Source organism: Otolemur garnettii, unplaced genomic scaffold, assembly GCF_000181295.1.
Source record: "Otolemur garnettii isolate 467f Iridium unplaced genomic scaffold, OtoGar3 scaffold00132, whole genome shotgun sequence".
Taxonomy (NCBI): domain Eukaryota; kingdom Metazoa; phylum Chordata; class Mammalia; order Primates; family Galagidae; genus Otolemur; species Otolemur garnettii.
The window spans coordinates 4,174,787-4,187,377 of NW_003852527.1; the positions used below are offsets into that span (position 1 = coordinate 4,174,787).

The following is a 12,591-nucleotide window of genomic DNA, read 5'->3' on the forward strand; positions in this document are numbered from 1 at the left end:
CAAGGGCTAAAGATAATGTGCATTTGAGTTCTGATTTATTGAAGAGACAGAAAGCAGGCGTGTGACTTAGGCATGTGTTTGAGAAAGTTTTTTTCTGAAAGTGGTGTAAATCAGTTGAGTACAAATGAGTTTACGGTTCATTGTAGTTGTCTGAGCAAATAATACTATGGCTGAGAACTAATATAGGGACAATGGCTTTAGGAAGGAGAGGATGAATGTGGAAAATACAAATTTTTAAGGTGTATAGTTAAAGGATTTAGGTACATTGTATGGAGAGAAGGTTTGGGATGTTTGTGTTTTGGGTAAATAAATAGTGAACTCAAGATATGAAAGGATAATGGCAGATTTATAAGTAAATAGAAAGTTTAGATTTGTGTATAATGGAGCTTATTAAAAATTAGGATACCTTTTTCTGAGATACAACGTTAAGCTAGTTGGAGATGGGAACAACTCTAGTTCTCAGAATATGTACAAGATGAATCTGGACTATTTTGTCATGACAGAAAGCAGAAAAAGTATCAAAGTAGCCTATAGTCATGTCAGAAGGACATAAGCTCCAACTTGAAGGAACTTCCCTTGCCAAAGCATGAGAAAATTTCAGATTAAGAAGGAAATATGTTTAAATACCTGAGTTTGGCTTGGCTCCTGTGGCTTAGGTGGCTAGGGCGCCAGCCACATACACCTAAGGTAGCAAGTTCGAATCTAGCCCAGCCCGCCAAACAACAATGACGGCTGCAACCAAAAAATAGCCGAGCGTTGTGGCGGGCGCCTGTGGTCCCAGCTACTTGGGAGGTTGAGACAGGAGACTCGCTTGAGCCTAGGAGTTGGAGGTTGCTGTGAGCTGAGATGCCATAGCACTCTACCCAGGGCAATGGCTTGAAAAAACAAAACCTGAGTTTATGATAATTCACAGTTGTTCTAGAAATAGAAACTTCATTCTGAAAATGATAAATTAAGGGATATACAAACTATATTTTAAAGTAATCAAACTTCTGATGCGCTAATTGAGCAGACATGATAGAAATAGGAAGTCGCCATTTTGTACATTTACTCAAATAAGGGAGCCAGACAGTGATCATCAATGGTTGTTAAAACTGTTAAGTAAAAGGCTAGTGGGGTCACAGAAATGAGTGGATCTGGCTGACAGCCTGACCAGTCTTACCGTCACAAAAAGTCAGAACTTTGTTCTCTAAGTGGTCAAGGATGTACTCAGCTCCACAAATGAAAGATTCTTGCGAAAAAAATTTGGTGTGAATCTGATCAAGCCTATAGTTACTACCACCAGTTTACAGAAAAGATAGAGGATAAAACATTATGATAAGTGACACTAGGGAGATACAGCAGCTAAATCCAGAACATGAAACATTTTACACAAAAATAACCTGATATAAAAAGTAAGCGGTATAACAAAAGCATTGGGAAGCTTACAGGTAAAAGGTGCATATCAAAAAAGGCAATGCCATGTATGGGCCTCAAAATTTGGACAAAACAACTATTGTAAATGTATTTGAGGGATGACCTAAAATTTGAGCACCTCTTAATGCTCTAGTGGTTTTATGGAATTTTCATTTTGAGGAATGAATCAAGATTATGTTATTTCTGTGATTAAGATGAATCAAACTTTCAATAAACTAATTGAGATTTTTAGATTTTCATTTTATTTGCTAAGAGACTAATACTTGTTTTCTATTTTATTTTGCTTTTAGAATAGTTCCTTCAGCATTTCTTGGCTTCCTTTGAAAGGACTTTCTAATATTGTAAAATCACCCTCATCAATGCTTGAAATGGTGAAGAAATGCTGTTTTGATAAACAGGACCACAACCTGTATAAATCTAGTAGTAGTTTTACCATTTTCCTTTGCATTTTGGCAAAAGTTGTTAAAAAAGCAATGAAGAACAATGGCCCTCATCCTTGGAAACAAGTAAAAGGAAGGTATGTATAAGATTCATTATATGTAGAGAGTTTTAATTTCTTATTCATCTCATCATACAGAGATATTAGGGAACTGTGGAGAGGTATTCTGGTTTTTCTTCTTTCTTTTTCTTTGGCCAAAATTTAATTGTAATGTTATGTAATCTCTTGTATACTCTTATTGAAGGTAATAGAATAAAAAATAAAAAAATAGAAAAAAAAAAATCTCTGTGTTGTACATTGTCAGGTAATACGGTCAAAGTATAAAACTTTTGTGTTCTTTACACCCATTTTAGTTGACCAGTGCTGCTTTTTTGAAAGAGAAGGGTCCAGTAGAACCAGATAACACTAATGTTCTTGTTTGGGGATCATGGCCAGTTTTCACTTCTGGTAAAATAGGCTTTTGGTTACATTAGTCTATTGTTCTCTTTTCCTTTTTCTTTTTATTTTTGAGAATTTTCTTTTAATGGTTACATTTTTTAAATTGTCTCCACTTGTTCTACTTCATTTGCCTATTGGCCCTTTTCGTAGCCCTCTGACCATATACTGCCATACTATCGACCACTTGCTCAGTTTATTTATTGGGACCTCTCAGGGAGAAGAATACCTCTTATTCTAGGTAGAGGCTTTTTCAGAATCACTTAATAAAATTTCTGTTTGATTCCCATGGTGAATACTTCTTGTAAGGTTACAGTGATACAGTTTGGGTTCTTTATTTAGAAAATGCCTTTTTAAATGGCAGCTTCTTTATTCAACAATGATGTGACTCTAATAGCAGTTTGGTTTTTTTGTTGTTGTTGTTCTGTTTGCCAGTTCATTTGAATCTGAAACAGTTTTATATATAGAAGACAGAATACTCGGAAAAAATTGTTAAAAGAAATCATTTTAATTCACTCAATAACAAGTATATTTATTTGGCAAGTTCCATATGTCAAGCGCCAAAGTGGAGATAGGAGAGGATACAAAGATAATTAAACAGATCTTTACTTTCAGAAGATTATTAGCTTTTACAGAGTTCTTTATAAATTAACATTTAGCTTTTCATCAGCATTATTTCTGTCCTGAATAAACCTGTTGTAAAAGTTTCAAAACTTAATAATTCATAGTAGGAATTCAGGATGAATTGTTTTTAATTGCAATCCCTTATTTGATAAAAGAAAATTACATTAACTGTTATGTAAACTTTTATTAATTGCCATTGTATTAACTACCTATTGTGTTGTATCAGGTAGTATTGATGAGAAGAATTTTTTTTTTTTTTTTTTGAGCTTAAAGTTTCACTTCGTCACCCTCGGTAGCGTGTGAGGGCTGTGGCATCATAGTTCATAGCAACCTCTAACGCCTGGGCTCAAGTGATCTTCTGGTGCTCTTGCCTCAGCCTCCCAGGTAGCTGAAACTATAGTTGCCCTCCACAACGCCCAGCTGTTTTTTAGAGATGGGGTCTTGCTCTTGCTCAGGCTGGGCTCAGACTCCTGAGCTCAGGCAATCCACCCTTCTCTGCCTCCCAAAGTGCCAGGATTACAGGCCCAAGCCGCGGAGCCTGGCCAGTAAAGACGTTTTTTAATGGCTAGCCTTGGACATCTGAATACTAACAATTTTTCTTTGTAGGTAGGTAAAAATGATATTTCCAGCACACTAGATTGTCTTAGGTTGTAAGTAAAGCAAGAGCAAGTCTTGGGGGGGTAGTGGGAGAGGATTTAAGAAAAATTGTTAAAAAATTGTCCTGTTAAGATTTCTGAAAAGCATATCAAATTATATTTAAAAGATAAAATATTCTTTCTTACAATAAAGAATAAAATAAGGGGGGACTTGAATAAAAGGAAAAGCAATATACTATATGAAAAGTATATTCCTTCTGTTCTTTGAAGCAAGACTGAATTCTTTGTTTACTCATAGTTTATTTGCTGCATCCTTGAGAAATTTGAAAGAAAGACTACCATGTGACTGTTTTCTAAGTAGGAAAAGCAGCAAGGCAGCATTAAGATGAAGAAGTAACTTAAAAAGTAAAGTAATGAGACTGTCCATCAGTATTGAATGAAATGTTTTCGGTGAAAGAGGTTTTTTGTGTGTGAATCAGACAATTTTATTTCTTTATTTTTGAGCCAGAGTCCTGCTCCACTGCTTAAGCCCTAGTACAGTGACTCGATCATAGCTCTCTGCAGCCTTAAACTCCTGATCTCAAGTGATATTCCTACCTCAGCCTCTCACAATGTTGGGATTACGTGTGTGAGCCCAGTTGAGACAATTCTATTGAAGCAGTTTTTTATGTTTTACAGAATATATTCTAAATTCCATCAAAAAAGAATGGAAGAACTAACTGAAGTTGGTTTACAGAACTTTTTCAGCCTGTTTCTGCTATTAGCAGCTGTCGCAGAGGTAGAAGACGTAGCAAGTCATGTCCTAGACCTCCTGAGTTTCTTGAAGCCTGTCTTTCTGACATCCCACAGAGCACTTGTTTGGAAAGGTCAGATGGCCTTCCTTTTGATGTATGCCCAGAAAAATCTGGACATTGGTGTTTTGGCTGAAAAATTTTCACAAGCCTTCCGGGAGAAAGCAAAGGAATTCTTGGTGTCAAAAAGTGATGAAGTGATACAGAGACAGACTTGCTGGACTCTTCTTTCCATCTACATTGATGGTGTCCAAGAAGTGTTTGAGACCAGCTATTGCTTATATCCTTCCCATGAAAAACTGCTTAATGATGGATTTAGTATGCTTCTGCCAGCTTGTCAAGAATCTCAACTTAGGACTGTCTTGAACTTCCTACAAGCAGTTATGGCCAGAATAAGGTATGTTTTTCAGTTATGTGCTGATTTATTGATTTTTTTTTCATCTTGTCACATATGTTGATTTTATATTAAAGAAGTTTTTTTGACATGCTTATAAAATCAGAAGGTAAAGGAGAGGATTAATTTCCTACTACATTGGCCTTAATAAGTACAAGGTGAGTACCCTTCATCTGAAATGCTTGGGACCAGAAGTGTTTTAGATTTTGGTATTTCTGCATATATAGAGAGCACAAAAAAATGTGTACACATTTTAAGAAAGGAAGAAACTGTTTTAAAATTATAATACCTAAGTTATGTTTGACTTCTATAATTATACGAGGGGCTGAAAGACAACTTGTTCATCTTTTGTTACTGGTATACATAGAGTGTTATAATTTTAATATAGTTAACTTCAAAAAGTTTCAGATTTTGGAGAAGTTTAGATTTGGGGTTTTCAGATTAGGGATGTTCAATCTGTGGTTTTCCAAAGTTTTTCGAACAGTAATTCATCAAAAGAAGGTTTAGGTGCAAATACAAATGGCAAGACGGAACTCCCAGCAGCTCTGGTGCAATCTCAGAGCCATGCTTCCCTTAACTCTTCTTTTCCCTGCTACCTCTCGGAACAGAGTGGTAATACCCAGAGGTGTGTTATGGATATTAGAGGCAAGACTATGAACAAAAGTCTGAGGTGGATTTTACTGAAAGGAGGTTTTGACCACACTGTACCATTAAAAAATAATCTGCTTCTTTTATTTATTTATTTATTTATTTGAGACAGTCTCATTATGTCACCCTCTGTGGAGTACTGTGACCTCAGACTCTTGGGCTTAAGTAATTCTCTTGCCTCAGCCACCCAAGTAGCTGGGCCTACAGGTGCCTGCCACAACGCCTTGTCATTGTTGTTTAGCAGGCCCAGGCCAGGCTGGAACCTGCCAGTTTCGGTGTACGTGGCCAGCGCCCTACTCACTGAACTATGGGTGCTGAGCCTGCTTTAAATTTTTGCTGCAAAGTTGTAGCATCAACTGCACCAGTACTTCCAAATAAACCAGTTGTCTCTGAAATTAATTTAGAATTATTCTGTTAATAACATCAATCAATTTTGTATATCCACTTAAATTATGTTAGATGTAAGGATGTCTGAGTGTATCTATACAAACTTAATGATGGATAAGGATGGTGGTTATGACACTGATTGCCTTTTAGGCCCTTTTCATATCACACTTTGACCTTTGAAGTACAAGTTTGAAGGTCATGTTCTCAAGAAGTTAGATACACCACTCACTGTAGCTGGACACTTGCTGAAATGTATAAAAGTTGTATATAGAAAAATAATTTTGTTTGAAATCATGTCTAAGGTTAACAAAAAGACTGTTGCCCTCCTAATGTTGTATTATAAATGAATCATCTATTTTTCATAGGTAAGTTTGGCAAAAATTCCAAATTTTGTAAATTTATTCATTTTTAAATTTTATTATTAGCTTACTTAATTGTCTTTATTTGGCTCTATGTTTTTATGCTGATTTACCCACAGGTTTTCACTCCTTGTTAGGTATTATGTAGTTCATTTCTTCATCTGTTTTCATCAGTTTAAATTGTAGAGGTTTAGCCTAAGTTCTTGATCAGATACTTATCCCAATGTAGCTATATTAAAGTAAGAATCTTAAAGTGCTCAAAATTTTGGATGGGTGGCTAGATAGATAAGTAAATTAATAACATTTTCATAAAAGTCTTTTACTAATTCTGGATCTTCTACATGAACTATGTTTGTTTATTTTTAGTGTAGCAGAATTAATTGCCAGGTTATGTATTATTCCAAACATGAACTTTGTTTTGTTTGTTCAGTTTTTTAATAAATGGTAGGTAGTATTTTTCTGTCCTTCCTGAGAAAATGAGAAATTTCCACATTTCTAGTACTAGTTTTGGTTTATTTGTCTGAATATATAAAATAAGAAGGAAGAGGAGTGAGCTGGTGAGGGAACTACAGTCCCCTCCACATTTAGTACTGTAAGAAAAGAAGAGAGGTGACCGGTCTGAGAAGAGGCAGTCATGGAAACAAAGTGACTCTGTGTGCCTTGTTCATTGACAGTGTTAATTCCCTTCTAATTCCTTTTAACAATTGTACTGCTTCTTACATAGTTTTTTTTTTTTTTTAATAAATTCATGTTGCTGTAAATGCTTTAGTTTTTTTTAGTTAAAAGTTTCTGACAATCGTTTATGTTTTTGTTAAAATTAGATTATGAATGTATTGTATTTTTATGATGGAAATAGTTTTAAAAAATGAGGTATAAGGTAAAAAGTGAAATTTTTCTCCTCAGCCTTACTTCTTGATTCTTAAGTTCAGTAATTCTCAATGGGGGATGAGACATTTTTGGTTGTCATAAATAGAGCATTGCCACTAGCACATAATGGGCAAAGGTCACGGATGCTGATAAATACTCTACAATGCCCAGGACAACTTGTACAGAAAAAAACTATCTGGCCAACCTCAGCAGTGCGAAGTTCTGCTACTCTCTAATTCTCCATGCAAGTAAAATTTTCTTACAGAATGTTCCAGACATCTTCCTCCTATTTTAATGTTAAAACACAAAATGGATGATCTTTGTTTTGCTATTTCCTTTTCCTTTTTTCACTTACTGTTTGTTTTCCTAGTGCATTTTAGTATTTAAAGACTTACCTAATTCTTTTTCATGACTACTTAGCATTTCATTATATGGATGTACTAAACTTTATTTAGCCTATCCCCAATAGTAGAAATTTATATTATTTATCATTTTGTGTAATTATAAATACATTTCTATTTAATATCTTCATACATGGTATATCTGTGCACTTGTTGAAGTATACCTGTAGGTTAATTCCTAAGATAGGTTAGTGTATATACATTTTAGATTGGATAGATATTACCTAATATCATACTCAAAAAAGTACTAGTTTATACTTTCCCAATAAAGTATTGAAAAAGCTTCCAATTTCGTTATTTCTTTCTTTTTCTTTTTCTTTTTTTTTTTTTTTGAGGCAGAGTCTCACTTTGTTGCCCTCGGTAGAGGGCTGTGGTGTCACAGCTCATAGCAACCTGCAACTCTTGGGCTTAAGCGATTCTCTTGCCTCAGCCTTCCCAGTAGCTGGGACCACAGGCGCCTGCTACAACACCCAGCTATTTTTTGTTGCAATTTTCATTGCTGTTTTAGCTGGCCAGGGCCGGGTTCAAACCCGCCACCCTCCGTATATGGAGCCAGTGCTCTACCCACTGAGCCACAGGTGCCGCCCACCAATTTCATTTTTAGATGAATGTATGGAGAGCATTTAGAAAAAATGCATTCTAAGATAAGAAATACAGAAATTTATTAGTAACGTCAATTAAAGGTTGGTAGTAGGAGAATGATCTTCATTTTAAAAATTGGAGAAGCATTAAAAATAGAAATACAAAAAAAGCCAAAATTAAAAAGGAAAAAGTTTTTTTCCTTATTTCATATTCATTTACTAAGTTGTTTTTGTCTTAAAGCTCCTAATGGAATTTTTCTTGGTACATAATTTTTTAAAAGTAATACACATAGGTAGAAACACAAGAATAATTCTTATATTCTTGAAAGATTTACAGTTTACAAATACTGTCTTTCTTAACTCTGCTACCCCTATTTAAAGACCAAAAAATGGAAACTTGGAGAGTTTTTGTTACTTAATCTAAAATAACACAGATAAATTTCATATTTCAGAATTGGCACTCAAGACTCCTCCCCCATGCCATAGCTGGCTTTTTACACTCTCTGAATAATAGTTAACAAGTACCTAAACTGAAATTAACTATGCCACTATACTTTTAATGAATTTGAGGTAATTGATTAAAACTGCTAGCTATTTGCAAATCTGAATTTATTACCACTATTTCTATACTTCTGAGTGCTTTTATGTTTTGTTTTTACTGTTAAAAAAAAGTAGTTGCTTATTAGGGGACGTTTGATCACTTTGTTTTTATAATTTTCAAGTTCCATATATTATTTTAATAAGTCAGTTGGAAAAAATGGATTGAAAGGTGTGGAGACAAGTGAATTGTATTTTATTTAATGCAATTTGTCTTTGATTCATTAACACCACATTAACCATCTACATTTTATTTATTGCAGTAAAAACAGATTTTGCTCTCAATTTACTTTGTACAGATCTTTTAGCATTAAAGCCAAAGTTATTTCAGAAGTGTTGGAAAGATACTGCTTACAAATAAGTTGTAAGCTATAATGCATCTGTTAATCTATGGGATCACTATTCAGCAGTTACAGAGGCAGGAATTGAAGGGATAGAGAAGACTTGATTTTTATTAGGAGTTTCTGGATCTGGATTGAACTTGTACTTTGCTAGCCTTTGGAAAGGTCAGGGGTGTGGCAGTGCACTGATGGACTTAACGACTGGACTATATAAAAAGGACACAGCTGTTCATGTGTTCACAACATTTGATTCCTTGCACAAATGTATAGTTTGATTTTGTCTTAGACTACTTGACTGTGTTTGAAAACAATTACTATAAAAAATCAAATTGTATACAACTTCTGTTGCCAAAATTAGCAGTTTTAACAGACAGAAGTATAAGGTCAGTGGGTGAATAAGAGTGATGTGGCAATGTGTAAATCTTTATTAAGGCTGTGGTAATTTAGACACTGCTCTTTAAATTTCTGAAGCTTGTATGATAATTTGCACACAGTTCTTCAATGAGAGTGATAACAGTAGATAATAGAAGAAACTATAACTGGGATAGTTTTATTAAATCCCATCAATTTTTAGTACTTCAAGGCAGATACTGTCAAGACAGACCAGCTTTTAGTTTGAGGTTTTTGGGGGACAGGCCCCAGATATCACTGAGAATTGTTTATCTTAAAAAGAAAGAAAGAAGTAAGGAAGATAAGGAAAGGAAACAAATAAGAAAAAGTCTTAGGTATTTGATCATTAAGATGTATTTCTCATTTCTTAACTCAGAATCTGGAACTTCATTGAGGGTCTTTTAGGTATGCTGTATAAGATTAATACTGTTAGAAAAGTCAAAAATATTTTAGAGAGTTGGTGAAAATTAAAGGCTAGGCTTTTTTTTTTTTTTTCTTTTAAGAACAGAGCTAAATTCTTTGAATTTTGGTTCAGTGGGGAAGATGGATTACATAGATTGATGATATTTATTCCTGGCTGCATCCCTGGCAAGAGAAAGAATGAAATACTTTACCTTAGCAATCTCTTCTGTTTTCAAATTCAGGTGGGAATAAGGTAGCAGTCCTTGCATAAATGTGTGTGCTGAGTGTGTGTGTGTGTGTGTGTGTGTGTGTGTAAGTAACTGGGTAATAGTTTTATAACTGTATGACAGAAATTATGGGTAAGAAGGAACCAAGATCACTGATTAAAGGGAGAAGCAGCTCCCTCTAGGCTGTTAAGAAATAATAACTTCATATGCCACTTTCTGCTAACTGGAGTTGATGGCTCACCAGAGCATTCTTTATTGCTGATTAAGTAGCATTATGAAAATACTGACTTGGTTATGTTAACTAAATGCTCTGTATTTAAAACTTCGAATGTCAAATAGTTTTAGCAGTCATCTTTAACATTTCACATTACCTTTCTGCAATCACATTTCTACCTCTCACTTGCTGTTATTTGAGGTTAATATGAAAATGGCAGTCTTTGATTTGTGGAGTTAGGTGTAGCCAAAAGCTTTTCTTTAATTATATCCATCCGTGCTACTATAGTTAAGGGTCTGTCAGCATTTCCATTATAAACCTCCATTTTCAGGGTTTTATAACACAGCTATGAAAATTAGCTCTGGGCGAAAACTTGACATACAAGGCCTCGTGAGATTCTCCCTCCTCCCCATCCCCCTCTTTCATTTTTACTGAAGTAAGGGTGAGTGATTTCAAAATGCCTTTTGGCATCTGCAAATATCATTTGGAGTTTAAAAAGAAACAATAAATTTTCAGGCTTTGTACCTGTTTGTTCTACCACTTAAGAGAGGTTGTGGACTTATGAATTTAAGCCAAATGGATATTGATCAATTGACATCCTATTTTGTATTAAACAAGAGCCTAGTTTCCAAGGTGTCTAAAGGCAATTGAGAACTTGCCGAAAATGCTAAGTGTTGAGACTAAGAAATAGTTCAAAAGTGATGCTTATCTTTTTTTCAGATGCTGTATGCTAAAGTACAACTCCTTAAAAGATTAAGGCTCTTTTCCCTTGCTTCAAAATACATCTTGAATGTATTTTGTATTTTTAAATCCTTTTTTCTTTCCCCCATGAGGCTCAAAGATCATCTATTTGTTATATATCTGTTTTGACATTTAGAATGTGCGTGTACGTGCACGTTCACAGGAGAACTGTGTTTATTATTCCCCTCGAATATTTTCATGCTTATTAGTTTTATTGGTATGGTATCATTCCAAAGAAAGATTTTGGGTTTTCCTTTCTTTCAGTGAGAAAACTGGGGATTGCCTAGACAGGAAAGGAAGTAGTACACAAGGAGCTGTTCTCCTGGGTCTGTTGTGTGCTCAGTGATTTACATGAAATTTCTGGAACAGTAGACAGGATACTCTTGACAGCATGAAAGCTTTTTTCTTCCTTTTATTGTTGGGTGTTCTGTTAATGTAAATGAGCTACAGTTAGTTTTTAATTATTGAAAAATAGTTTATAACCAACTTAAAATTGGTTATGGTTTTTAATCAAATGAATTATTTCTGGAGTTTGCTTCTTATATCTTTTTGTCCAAAATGTGTGCTATTTCCATATATATAATTCAGTGCAAATTGGGGAGCAGTGTTCTAATAACTGGGGGAGGAGCACATGAGTAATACACCATGGAAAAATATATTACCAGTTTTTATTTGAAAAATCAAGTAGAGATATATTGTTTACTAAGAGTGATCCATTTGCTATTTTTGGCTGCTTCAGAGGAAGCGTAGGGATTTCTAAGGGAATGTAGTATAAATCTTAGTGTTTCAGTAATGTGTAAAAATGTAAAGAAAAGGTTTCTTTTCATTACTATATATTTTCTATACTTTTTTTTTTTTTTTTTGAGCCACTGCCTTGCTCTGTCATCTGGGCTAGAGTTCAGTGGCATATCTTAGCTCACTACAGCCTCCAGCTCCTGGGCTGATGGAATCCTCATGCCTGACTGGGAATATAGGCACGTGCCTCTGCATCTAGCTACTTTTTTATAAAGATTATTTGTGTGTCTGTATATGTATGTGTTGACTTATCTTGGATCGTTTTTAACTCATTCTTAAATAGTGCTTCTAATAGTAACTATTCAGTAAATATTTGAGTATGTAATGATACATTTCCTTTCGAAACAAAGTCAGAATGGTAAGAAACATTACCTCTCTATAATGGACCTTGTGATTGTGTTACTAAGTGCTGCTACAGAAAAAGAAAATAATGTTTTGGTACAAATATGACATATATGTATACCCTTCCTTTCTCTTTATATCTAGTTGACTTGTGGGGTATGTCTTCTTTGGGGGAGCCTTCTTATCAACTTGTATTTATTTATTTATTTATTTATTTTGATACAGAGTCTCACTTTATCGCCCTCAGTAGTGTACTGTGACATCACAGCTCACAGCAACTTCTAACTGCTGGGCTTAGGCGATTCTCTTGCCTCAGCCTCCCAAGTAGCTGGGACTACAGGTGTCCACCACAACACCCAGCTATTTTTTTTGTTGTTGCAGTTTGGCTGGGGCCAGATTTAAACCCACCACCCTCAGTATATGGGGCCGGTGCTCTACCCTTGAGCCACAGGTGTCACCCAGTTTTTTCTATTTTTAGTAGCAATGCTGTCTACCACTTGCTCAGGTTGGTCTTGAACTCCTGAGCTCAAGCATTCCATCTGCCTCAGTCTCCCAGAGTGCTAGGATTACAAGTGCCTGGCCCTTTTTTATTCTCTCTCTCTCT

The 12,591-nt window shown here is 35.0% G+C and overlaps 1 protein-coding gene across 1 annotated transcript in view; it reads left to right on the plus strand.

Moving 5' to 3' along the window:
• MMS22L (MMS22 like, DNA repair protein) overlaps positions 1 to 12,591 on the plus strand; it is a 134,353-nt gene that overhangs the window by 44,402 nt on the left and 77,360 nt on the right. The window contains exons 13-14 of the mRNA XM_003798217.2: positions 1,707 to 1,933; positions 4,189 to 4,698. Coding sequence (XP_003798265.1) covers positions 1,707 to 1,933; positions 4,189 to 4,698 — 737 coding nt within the window. The remainder of the gene's footprint in view (positions 1 to 1,706; positions 1,934 to 4,188; positions 4,699 to 12,591) is intronic.